Here is a 12,714-nt window from a genome sequence, read left to right on the forward strand (position 1 = left end):
CTTCTTTATACCACGTTGACATGTCATGTGTAGTGTCACGTCTGACCAGCTACAATTCAGTGATTTGCCAGTTTCCATCTAATAGATTTAGAAAAAATGATCATTTTACCAACAACATCCATCCGAGGTTTACATTTTAACTATTTAGATTGAAAATAATCTGTGCCCCTGGGTGTGGGGGGGTAGTGCCAGCTCTGCTTTGGGGGCACCTGCAGCTGGGTGTCAGAAGTGGTAGGACTAGCGTATCAACTTCAGGCTTCAGGCTGGGGGGCGGGGGTGGGGGGATCTGGCCCTGGTGACCACTGTGTGCTGCCCAGGAGCCGGTCATCCCAGCCTCATTTATTAAACGGTGAGCACCAGTGCCGAACCTGCGGGGGGCGGGGGCGGGGCATCTGGCACTTGGGAGTCCTGCCGGGAGGGCGCTGTGGGGGTCGTGAGCAGACTCAGAAGCCACCTCCATGTCTTCTTTTCCTTGCCCTTCAGGTAAGAACGACGGCTCCATCGGAGGGAAGCAGTACTTCAAGTGCAACCCCGGCTACGGGCTGCTGGTGAGGCCGGGCCGGGTGCGCAGGGCGGCGGGTGCAGGCCGGCGGCGCAGCGCGGGGCTCAGGCTGCAGGGCGCCCCCGAGTCCCGCAGGAGCAGCACCCTCACCGGCTCCGCCACCAACCTGGCCTCCCTGACGGCAGCGCTTGCCAAGGCGGAGGGCACCGCAGTGGTGCGCGCAGACAGGAGCCATAAGAACCCCGAGAACCGGAAATCCTGGGCCAGCTGAGCAGCGTCGGATGCCCTGGCCGTTGGCCCTCGGGGCGGACTGTCAGGCGGCTGCCGCAGCCCTGGAGCGGAGCTGCCGCTGAGTGGGCCGAGTCACCTCGAACCCCCTTCCCTGGGGGAGCAGGCAATGAAAGCTTTTTGCACGACGCAGAGCTGGTGACCTGCCCATTTCTCCGGGAACTCTGGAAGCTTTATTTCTTTCTCTACCCAGAGAATGGAGGAAGCCTCTCTGCAGGGTAGCGGGTGGAAGGTTCTAGGAACTCGGGCGGCCTGGGTTGTGGGGAATGAGGCCCCTCGGGCTTCATCCGCGGAGCCTGGGGCTCCTCCCCGGGCTCTTTTTTTCTGCTCTGGCAACCTCATTAACCTTTTAATTTAAAGAATAATCATAACTAGTGCCTTTCCCCCAGGGGCAGGGCATACTCCCTCAGCCTCCAGGGCTGGTGTCCGCCCCCCCCCCCAAGTGCTGGCTGGCTCCTGAGGCTCCATGCACCCCTCTTGTCCCCCAGTCCCCCCACACCAAGGAACGTGCCCCTCAAGTGCCTCTGGCAGGCCTCGGGGGGCTCTGGCACAGGTCCTGGGCGCCCTAGAGAGGGCCTGTCCCCTCCCACCTTGCCCTCTGACTTCCCTACGGGGTTTCTTAGCAGTTTCTCTGTGGGTGTTTTAGCATCTTTATAGCTAGACATTTTTTTCTTTTTGCCATTTATTCCCTTAACAGAGTGCTTAGAATATATTTATTTATATTTATTTTTTCAAAATCGGAAATCATTCGCGAGCCACAATCGTCTGCCTGGGTGCAAATGCCCAGGCAACCTCTGTGGCCCCTCAGGAGCTGCCGGCCTCCCACCTCAGGTGGTCCCTGGTGGGGCCAGAGGATGACCCCCCCCCATGTTCCTTTAATGCAGATACACAAGTGGCCTTACTCTAAGATGACAGCAAACACTTGGAGAATTATGTTGTGCTTCTCAGTCAGTGACATGTCAGAGGCATCGCGACCTTATTTGGTGCAATGTTGGTTTCTGGGAAGGTCCTTAGACCAGTTGAACTTCTTGGCATTTCTGTACCCTAAGCCTGGGCCTGTGGAGGGAGCCCTCGCCCACCTGCTGCCGGGACCTCTAGTCCTGGAGCCCTGTCCCTGCCGGGTTTGTCGGGAGAGTGTCGGGAAGCGGAAGAGGGCAGGCGCCTTGCACACTGGGCTGGTGAGGGGTATGGGGGGGGCAGAGGGCTGCCAGGGCCAGAGAACCTCTGAGGGCCGCCCCCCCCCCCCGCCCCTGGATCGAGGTTTGCACATGGCACTCTTGGCTGCCTGTTTTTAGTTCTCATGTTTAGACTTTAAAAATGACATCCAGAAACCTGTTTTTGAAAAATCTCTGGTTCTCTGGGGATTTGAAGCCCCTCATGGGAGGTAGTGCCAGGCTGTGTGGGGCCTGTGGCTCCGATGGGGAGGCAGAGTCCCAATGGCAGCACCCACCCGACATGGCTGGGCAGGCTCAGACCCCGTGGAGAAGGGGCTGAGGGTTAATTAGCGCCTAGTACTTACACATGGTGATGCCCTGCCCGCCCCAGATCCGGCCTCCCAACTGGCAGCTGTCGGCCAGGTGAGCTGCCTCTCTGCCTTCCTGTGGTGCCTGTGGTTGGATAAGCTGCAGGATGAAATGGAATCGCTCACAGCTGGCTAGTGCGGGGCTGGCTGTCCCCCCACTCCCACCTACCCTGGGGTTTCCTGGCGCTTGATGAGACCCCAGCCTGTCCAGCACTGCCAAGCGCTCACTTCCTCTTCCATTTTAACAGAAGGAGGTTAGGGCCAGGAGTTCAAGAGCACGCTCCTCGTTTAGCTTTATCCCAGCGCACAGTCATAGTTCTACAACTGGAAGGAATATTCTCACAGGGAACGGGCTAAAACCAAGGAAAGTTCAGATGTTTTTTTCCAGTTTACATAAGCTGCAGCTTCTGACTCCTGGCCTGGGCTCTTTCCATCACCCCTGGAAGCACCAGCACCGCCAGCCCCTCAGAGCACCTGGGCCTGGGCCCGCCCCCAGGTTTTAGTTATTTAAACCATCGCTCTCTTAACAAGAGGCTTCTGCCCCAGCCCCCAGCGGATGCCAGCCGGCTCTCCCTGGCGGGAGCTCAGAACACTCAGCTCGCTGGGCGGTAGCTCCCTCCAGTGCCCTGTCCTCACCCGTACAGCACCCCTGGCCTGGGAGGTAGGTGTCTTTCTGTTTCTCTAGTTCTGGCTGCCAGACATGAGGGCACCTGGGCCTGGCAGTTTGCCCTCCGAGAGGGTTGGCCAGGAGATTCCTGTCTCCTTCCCATGGGCCACGCGTGCCTGCCGGGGGGCGGGCCAGGTCTTCAGGGACTTGCCCCTTCGAGGCAGGCCTTCCTTCCTGTGTGCAGCTGGCATTTGGGGGGCCCCTGCTGCACATGTGTCCCTGAACAATGTGCTCTCTCAGTTCTGGGCTCTGGTCTTCTACTTAAACCAGCACAGAAGTTCCTAAAGGTCTGTTTTCAGTTAGAGTTTTCTCTGTCAGCATCAGTGTGGTCGGTTGACGTGGGGACCAGAACGACCCCTCTCTGGGCAGAGCGGCTCTTATTCCTATAGCCTCAGGTGACCCGCCATGGGCAGCAAGCTGTGCCCCACGCTCGTTAGAGGGAAAACACTGTGAAATGGTTGAGTTCATGATCTTAGTGAAGTATTACTGGAGCCCATCTGCCCTGTGACATGGTGTCAACCTTCCGGAACCAACTTGGGAAGCTCAGTGGGGGATGAAGGGTGTCGTGCTCTCTTTATCATTCCGTTTAATTAAAATGGGATAAATTCCTATGGAATTGGTGGCTCGAGCAGGTTTTATTAGCTGAAGCTCATGGGAACAGTGGAGGATCCGTGAGTGATTTGGGTCCGCCAGCCCTGCTGTCTGAAAATGTTTTGGGACCACCTTTGTCTCCGGGCTGTTTGCTATGCCCGCGCGTACTCCACTAGCCCTGCCATCTCCCCCACCCCCGGGGCCCTCCCTGGAAGCGGCCTTCCTTCCGCCTTGTGCCAAAGCAGCCTGTTTGGAGGGCAGCTGGGTTCACAACTTTCAGCTGCTGGTGCCCATTGTGTGGAAACGCAGCCGTTTCTCCTGGGAGGGAAGCCCTGTCTCCGTCAGCTGGCTTGGGGTTTTCTTAGGAAGAGCGTGTTTGGGGCCGTTCTGGTAGCGTGTTAGGGAGGAGACGTTTGTCCCATTTCGCTCTTGGTGAGCTGTCGGTGCCTCGGGAGGCCGGCACGTGGCCGCTCTGTGGGTGAGGCTGCTGCCTCGGGCACCGCGTCCGTCAGTGTCCGTCAGCTCGTGGTAGCTGTCAGAGTGCAGTGCAGCTGTCCTGCTTGGGGGGCGCTGGGTCCCTGTGGGGGGCTGGGTTTGCAGTCCTGGTCCCCCCCTTCAGGGCGAGTGTGTTGATGGCTCGTGCAGGGTGCACTCAGGGCTCTGGCGTGTCTTCCTGGGATGTTCGGGGCGCCCCTTCCTTCTAGGTGGGGAGCAGTGTGTTTGAAGTCTGCTGTTTTCACCGTCACTTCTTGTGCAGACTGATGTTAACTTGTGACTGGAAAAGGGGTGCCGTGCAGTAATGTGGTCACTGAAGCCGCAAGCCCGGGCAGCTCCCATGACCTAGCATGTATTGGGCTGAAGGTGCGGGCTTGAGAGTAGGGAGCTCAAAGGATGGGCTCCATATCATCTGTCATCTGTCTTGCCTTACTAATACACCGACCTAATTTTAAATAAAGTGTCAGCTTTAGGACTCGCAGTTCAGTTCCTGGCAGGCCCAGGCAGGAGGAAGCTGGGGCCAGGTGGGGCTGTGGGTGCCACACGATCACCCCCAGACAGAGACTGGACAGGGAGCCTCCTCCCGCTGCCTCCCACTCTGCACATGCACAGTCACTACAGGTCCCCATCCCCAGGGGACCGCGGGCAGTGGGGGGCAGCGGTCCCCATGCCCAGCCTGGCCCGAGGCAGCAGGAGGGTGAGGAAACAGCCAGTGGTGTGACTGGGGCCCGCCGTGACGGGCCTGTGTGTGTCCAGTGAGAGAATGAGCTGTGACTGGAACAGCTGAGTCTGAAAGGCTCACGTGTTTAGATTCCCGGTAACTTCCTTACGCTTTCTGCTCCTGGTTTGAAGTTCCCTGTATGTGAAACTGACAGGACGTCCCTGGTTATTTATTTCCCTGGCTGAGATTGGCCCCGTTGGCCAAGGCCTGCCTGTGGGCCGCATTTCACTGTGCCTTCAGCTCCCCGGGCAGCCCCCGCCCGCCTGCCTGCTGTGCCTTAGGGACCAGCCTGTATCTTATCCTCAAGACACTGACTCATTTGTCCCCACACGCACCTTTCTCTCTGAGAAGTCCATCGTGCCTTCCGCCAGGCTGCTGACACTAATTGTGTCGGGAGAGTCTTAGAACACCTTCTCCATGTGTGGAGTTCTGTAAATAGGATGGGGTCACATATAAAGAAGTGATTTTTGATTGGGGGAGGATATTGATTTGTTACACGTGAAATGGGAGTTAAAAAAAAATCCAAAGACTCTGTAATGAAATGTAAAAACTTAATGATTTGTGTTGTATAATGAACTAAACCTTGGTAATTTTGTACCATATATGCCTTTCCATCACATGACCAGCTGCTTCTGAATAAAACCAGATGATTTCTTGTCTACGTCTGAAGTCGGTCTTGTTGCTTTCCCCTCCCCACCCTCATGCCGTGGTGTTCGGGCTCATTCTAAACTGTCCCACTGGGCCTTGTTCTGAGTGATGGAGGTGGGGCTTCTCAAGGTGGAGCCTAGAAGAGTGAGGTCCAGGAGAGTAGCAGGCCCCCCAGCACACCTCCCGGCCCCCGCACTCTGCGATTTGAACTAAAGAACCAGGGAGGCCTCATGGCTCCATGCTCAGTCTTACACCCCTCAGTCACGATGTCTAACAGGAGCCAAGAACCAATAGAAACTTGCTGGTTGCCTGAGGTCCAAGGTAATTAGAGCTTCTGGACTAATGGGGAGACAGATTGGAGAGGTGGGGACAGGCCACTTCTCTGGAGCAGGGATTGTCCCAGCTGTCAGGACAGGGCTCCACTGCCTGCCTTGGTCTGCATGATGGGCCCCACTCCAAACCCCCCAGCTGGGGAGCAGAGGACTTCTTTTCGCTGCTGCACAGGTGCGTTGACTCTTGAAGGTTCTGCAACAAGGTGTTTGGGGAAAGGAGGGAGGGGGATTGGGGCTGTGGCCGCCATCGGGGGCCGGACCGGGTGCACACCTGGCGGGTGGTGGGGCCTGATGGTAGCTGTTGGTGCCTGCCCGGCTGTGCAGCCCAGTGTGGGCTGTGGGCTCGCGACTGCGCTGGGGACGGTGGCCCAGCCTCTGTAACCTGGGAAGGTGAGCTGACACCTCTGAGATTGGCTGCAGGGCCTCCCTGTGGTCATGGGCACAGCTCAGCACCAGGGAGGGACACGGTGGGCTGCTGGCCGTTTCCCTCCCTGCATCACTGAATCACTCGGGCTTTGTCTGATGTAAAATGTACCCCCAAACGTAGGGCTAAAGCCCCTCAGACGAACTGAGGTGGCATCAGTCAGAGCACCTCAGCGTGACTTGTTTATATTCCTAAGTGTGGAGAGTTGTTCTCAGCAGAGATAGGCCCTGCTGAAGAAGGACAGAAATTTGGCCGCCAGGAGCTGTGCTGCGCTGCGCTGAGGCAGGAGTCTGAATGGAGAAATGATCTAGTTCCTAGGATAAATCTTGTTTTTCGAGCTGCTGTTTCCTCTTGTGCAACTCAATGAGATCTCCTTTGTCTGCATAAGGCTGTGGGGTTTTTATTGTTGCTCAGGCCCCGAAATGGGCGCTGGTGGATTTGTCACGTTTATTTCATGTACTCATCCCCCCACCCACTGAGTCTCTCACTGAATATTTACATACAATGCAGAAGGGCACTCGGGAGCCCTGAAATGGGGCACAGGGCACAGTGCCCACGGGGGGGGGGGCAGAAGCTGTAGAGGTTGAGGAAGTTACCCGTAGGCAAGTGTGTTTGGGGGACTCGGAGGAGCGATGGGGGACAGGTGGGGAAGACTTCCAGGTGGGGCATGAAAGACCAGAAAGAGCACTTCCGGCCCAAACAGGAGCGTGGGGTGGGGATGGCCCTCGGTATTGCCCCTCCCCCATCTCCTGCCCACCTCCACTTGGCAGCTTAAGGTTTGGGGTCCGCTTAAAATTTTGCAGTCTTTTGTAATTCTGTAATGAAAAAAACAGACCGTTTACTACAGGTTTCCTCTGAGAAGGGAAAGTAAATCGATTTGAGTGTTGTGGGTGGGGAGCTAGGGCACTGTCCTGGAGTCCTGCTGAATAATTTTTTGTTTTGTTTTGTTTCAATTACGAATTTATGTATACTTTTGCTTTTCCACAGAATGAGTACAGCCAATTTAAAAATTAGAAAGACAGAACAGATGCATTTCAAAGTGGCAAACTGTAAAGTGCATTGCCAAACAGCTATATAATTATTACAAGCATCTCCATGCAAATATGGGCGTGTGTATATATGTATGTATGTAATTAACTCTCACCTAGTCTACTCTTCGGAGTTTCACGATTACTTTTGTTTATAATCACTTGTTCTATCCGCCTAATGTGGTGTCTGTTAAGTTCTGCCAGCTCTGCTCCCTCCACCCTCTTCTCTAGCATGTGTCCACCAGTCCTTGCCATGATCGCTCTTAAAAAAAATTTAGACTTTTTTCATAGTCATCATCTCTCATCCCTTCTCCCCATGGCCCATTTTTTTTTTGGTTACAAAATTTACTGCAAGCCTGAGTGTGCTCTGAGAACTAATTTCCTGCTTAAGAATTTGATCCCAACCATTGGATGCCTTTAAAGAAACACAGATAATGAAGCTTCAGCTTTCTCTTGTTTTTAACCTGCTGCAGGAGAAGCCCCAGGAAAGAATTCTCTTTTAAGAAAAGGTGCTCAGGGTGTGGCGTGGGGAGGGCGAGTGAAGGTGTGTGTTTGGTATCACTGCTCAGCACAATAGAAACCGCTAGTGGCTTCAGGACGTGGGCAGATGGTGGGAAGAAGGAAAGCTGAGGGCTGGTGCCCAGCGAGGGCAGATGTGGCCTGGGGGGCGGAAGCTGCACAACGGCCTGTGAGGGGAATGCGGAGCAGACAGGACACAGAGCACTTGGTTGGAGTCAGAGTGGACGGATTCAGGGCTTTGTGCTGCCGCCCATTAGCGCCCAGCCAGGTAGTGTTTGTCACCTCCCCCTTTTCATGCGTCCTCACGTCTCTGGGTGCACCGATCCCTTTCTAAAGCACAAGGGACTGCTGTTCAGAACACACGCCCACCCCTTGGGTGTGTCAGTCGCGTCCCAAATGACCGTGTCCCAAAGAAATCCCAGTGAGTCTTTGTTCAGTTATACATTTTATTCTCTAATAGGTACAATACTAAAATAAACACAAATTAAAAAAAAGTTTTATTAAAACAAAACTGTACAAAAAAGCAGTATATACTACATTTTAATTACAGAACAGTCTACTGTCCAAAAGGCACTAATCCAGAATAGGAGATACAATGATACAGGACTCATTGGAACTATTTTAATCAATACAATAGGGCACTTGTTTCTTTGACCATTTACATCTAGAAACAAGGGCTTCTTGCTACAGTCATTTCATTACACATTGTTATAAATATGAGTCCCACAGGTGAAGGTGCAGTATCGCTCTCCCTAGAGAAGGTTCAGGTCAAGAGGGACCGAGGGGGGCGGGAGGGGGGGTGGGCAACGGGGGGCGGGGCCCTCGTGGTAGAAGAGCCGACAGCCCTGGGCACACAGCTTGTCTTCCGGCCTGGCCTCCAGGAGGGTGGGTGTCTGGCCTTTACTGGCAGCCACTTGCGCTCCTCTTGTGTGTTAGCACCGGGAAAGTGGGTTCTGAGATGTTCCAGGGAACTGGGCTGGAGGTCTGGGGGGTAAAGCGCCAGCAGCTGGGCAGAGGGGAGCATTTGGGAGCCCGATCTGAAGAAGGCAGCATCTCCTCAGGAGGGACGGCCAATGAGCTGGCACTAAGCCAGGCAGAGCCCCTGCTGCTTTCTGGGCAAACTTCTGGCCCAGAGGTAAGAGACCCTGTTCCTCCTGCATCCCCTCCTGAGGGGGCCACTAGAGCCCGGGAGAAGGATCCAGTAGAAGGATCTGACCATCTGTTGTTTTGGAAGCTGATTTCTAGAGGTGGGAGTTTGCTTCCAGAGGCCCTGTCCTCCCGTGGTCCCTCCGTGGTCCCCCCGTGGTCCCCCCGTCAGGACCAGCGGCTTCTGGGCAGTATGGGGCCGACCTCTGTCCACGTGGCCCCGTTCGGTGGCCTTGACAACTCTCTGAACCCCCGATTTGATTCTCGGATGGACCCTGGACCTAAGGGAGAGAGATACTGCAGCTTTCCAAACAGTGTCATACACGTAAGACAAAGACAGGCATCGGATGTTAACAAAAATAAGTAACAAAGAAATAGGATTAAACCAAATCTCTTCTCACAGCTTCCTATACTACATCCTCCTTCTGCTTAGCAGAAAATTGTACGTACACAAAAATACAAATACACAATTTTGTAGAACAGTCTGATTTTAATATATTTATATATATTTATATTTATACGAGTGGCAGGTTAGTTCATTATATAGAGCTTTTTGCACTTTTGGCTCATATGCAACAAGGCTTACTATAAATTCAGCTTTAGCTTTCATTCAGGTTTTATAGCTTTTGAACAATTGTTTTCACATTTAAAGCAGCATCCAATTTGCACTAGGAGTTTGTGGTGATTCTAGGAAAGACGGGGTCAGGAGGTGACTGGCGGGGAGGCAGGGCCGGGGGCAGATCTACATTCCAGTGTGTGTGGCCATGTCAGGATTGCTGTGGGACAGAGCTGACCATGAGGACCCCGTGAGGTAGACTGAACACCTTACAGCAGACTCAGACACAGGTGCCACTGACTCCCCTCAGGGACACATGGTGCACAAGATGGGGACAGAGACTGGGAGACGCCAAAGGGAAACAGACACTAAGACACACGGTGGCCAAGGCAGGAGGGGCACTCGGCCCCCGCCCGTCCACCTGGCAGGGCGCCCGCACAGCCCCTCACAGACGCTCGAGGGTTCGGTGGCTGCTGAGACTTCCAGGTGGCCCCAGGCATGTGGCCCGTGGTATCGGGTCAGACTATGACCGGCAAGCTTGCTTTCCTTTCTCTAACTTGCTGCGCCCACGAGTTGCCACCCCTGCAGCAACAGCAGGTAGACAAAGCTGCACACATTCCATAACGCAGGCTCTGCGCTCACCAGAGAGCTCAAGTCAAGTGAAAAGAAACCGGGCCTCTCTTCACCTCTAACTGCACTGCACTGTTGCTTCCCCCAGCTTGTGCCCTCCTTCTCGCTTACATTCATCGCTCTCTCAATTACAACCAGGGTTAATTGACAAGCACTTGGTAGAACCTGTGAAAACAGCGTCTGGAGAACTGGAGTAACACACGCTCCAGAAAAGCCTCACTTTCATTATTACCAAGGCAATCTTTCCCCATTGGAGCACTTTTCCTCAGCCTGCCTCCCTTCTCCATCCAAGTCAGAAGACTTCCTCTGGCAGAGATGCCCCTGCATGTTAAATGTCAATGCCCAGCGCTTGGGTTATTACACTGTCTGAACAAAAATGCTGGATTATTAATGAAAATAAAGTGCCTGGCTATGGATTGTTCCATTTTGCAAAAGCTTCTAATGCACCAACAAATCATCTGAGTGTCGCCTACTGCTGGGAGGTCGACAGTGTGCAGTCACAACATATACCATCGTACACCCACCACGGAATAAAGGCCCCGGATTTCGGTCAGACTTAAACTTTAAAAAGAAGCAAGCAAATAATCTTACTCAGTTTCAAAGACGCACTTCTGATCTCACTTCGGCCAGACTGATGACGGCCCTTCTGAGCAGACACCCTGACCCTCACATCTAGGCGGAGAGGCTGCAGAGGGGCCAGGGTTCCAGGGACTAATGGTGGCAAATGAATCATCATGTTTCTAACTATCATCAGTTGACTCTGCCTCCTGGATCTGGACGCGCTTTGCAGCTGCTCTGAGGCTGCCTTGCTCGCCTGTCTTCTTCACTCAGTAGCTACAGATTTTGCTAAGCAGGCTCCTTGACATGCTCTCTGAACCAAGACCTTAACACCATCAACAGAAACACCCCAAGAAAAGAAGCACAGGAAAGAGGGACAAAGCCAGCCTGACGGGGTCATGACGATCCTGCCCTTGCAGTTGTTCTGCCCGCAGAACGCTGGGGGCCCTGGTGAGGGGCAGCCACCAGTGCCCTCTGCCGAAGGCTAAGTGCAGGGTGGGGAGGGGAGGGGGCAGGGCACAGGCCGGCTCTCTGGCAGGTTCCAGAGGTCTGTAACTTGCTTAGGCACTTAAAAAACATAAATAGAAATTTACCCTCGGAAGGTACTGCATCCCCAGTGACCATGGCCGTGGAAGGGAGGGGAGCCCGCGGGGAATCTGAGAAGGCTGTGGGCTCTTCCAGGGAGGCAACTATGATGTGCGTGGCATTTTCTGGCGTGGACGGCATCCCACCTTGCAGCTGGGTCAATCGGAAGAAACTGGGGCTGGGGCAAGCAGAGACCTTTCTCTTTCCGTCTGAATGGAAAGGCAGTCGGGACTGCCTGCTCTAGACTCAGGCAGGACGACTGGCAGCGAGGCGCAGGCTGCATGGACTTGCTTCCTATTACGGGGGGAGAACAACTAGGAGAAGAAGAGGCCCTTCCAAGAGGAGTGTTCTGGCAAAACCAGTGAGCAGGAAAGAGAAGCCTTGCCAGAGTCGCCAGTGCTTGAACAGAGCGGCTCCCCCCACCTGGCCCCCGTAACTTTGGTTTTGGCTTCGCCGTGCCCATTTTCAGAGACGCATCATGAAGGGGTCCACTGATTCCAGTATGTTGAAATGTGGTTTTCAAGGCAACTAACAACCATGCTCTTGAAAGGAGCCCACAGCTGAGCTCTCTCACCTTCGTTCAATCCATTCTACTAATGTATGTACTGCCCCCCCACCCCACGATGACTCTGGCATAAAAACAAGAGTTCAATGTAATATCACTCGAGTGGCTGCTGTTTACATTAATACAGCACTAATGTCATTTTGTTTCCAGTTTAATAGCTTCAATGAATGATGAAGTGGAAAGATGACCCTCACAAGTTTATGCTGGGCTCCTAGTTCCAGTAAAGCAAAAAAAGGGAGAGGTTTCTATGCTCAAAGGAAGCCAGAAAATGAGACTGAGATTGAAACTTGACCTGGAAATGATGGGAAGTTGAAAGAGCTGTCGGGGTGGTGGTGGGGGGCAGTTCTGTGACCCAGCTCTGCCCTGCCTACTGGCTGGTGAGAGGGAGGAGTTAATGTCTCCATTCCAGAATGTCTGTCACCAGAGGTGCCAAATCTGGATCAATACTGAAATGGAGGCATGGATATCTTCTTCCCTTCACATGAAGGGCAGGTTTTTTGGCGGGGGCAGTGCATAACCCCAAACCCCATTAGCCAGCTCATGAAACAAGGTGCCTGTCACAGGGACCCCCAGTCCCCCTCATGTGGCCACTCCAGCTAGGGCCTTGGTCCTGGGGCGGTCCCCCTCTCTTGGGCTTCAAGACGCCTGGGACATGACAGAACCGGCCCTTGGAGAACCACTTATTTTTGAGAAGGAAAGAGCTGGAGATGGAGTGAAGAGAAACATGCGATTTTAGTCTCGTCCTCGGGTCAGCTGGGCGCCCGTGTCCCTGACAGCAGGCACTGAGCCCCCACAAGAACCCTGAGGCCGTTTGCCCTGCTGCTGGGTGTGGTTACTAGAAAGTTCTTATGCTGAGCCAAAATCTGGATGGATGTCTATGCAACTGCTGCTTGCTGGCCACCTGAGGCTCACGAGGAGCCCGAGAGACAGCTCGTGC

The 12,714-nt window shown here is 54.1% G+C and overlaps 1 protein-coding gene across 2 annotated transcripts in view; it reads left to right on the forward strand.

The window, feature by feature from the left end:
- The window catches only part of KIF13B (kinesin family member 13B), a 170,617-nt gene extending 165,170 nt beyond the window's left edge, over positions 1-5,447 (forward strand). For both annotated transcript variants that reach the window (XM_074338346.2, XM_074338347.2), the window contains one exon: positions 484-5,447. In XM_074338346.2, the coding sequence (XP_074194447.2) occupies positions 484-773 (290 nt within the window). In that variant the 3' untranslated portion in view covers positions 774-5,447. The remainder of the gene's footprint in view (positions 1-483) is intronic.
- The last annotated feature ends 7,267 nt before the right edge of the window (positions 5,448-12,714 follow it).

This window comes from Rhinolophus sinicus, chromosome 15 (genome assembly GCF_057876585.1).
Source record: "Rhinolophus sinicus isolate RSI-liver-muscle chromosome 15, RSI-T2T, whole genome shotgun sequence".
NCBI classification, from domain to species: domain Eukaryota; kingdom Metazoa; phylum Chordata; class Mammalia; order Chiroptera; family Rhinolophidae; genus Rhinolophus; species Rhinolophus sinicus.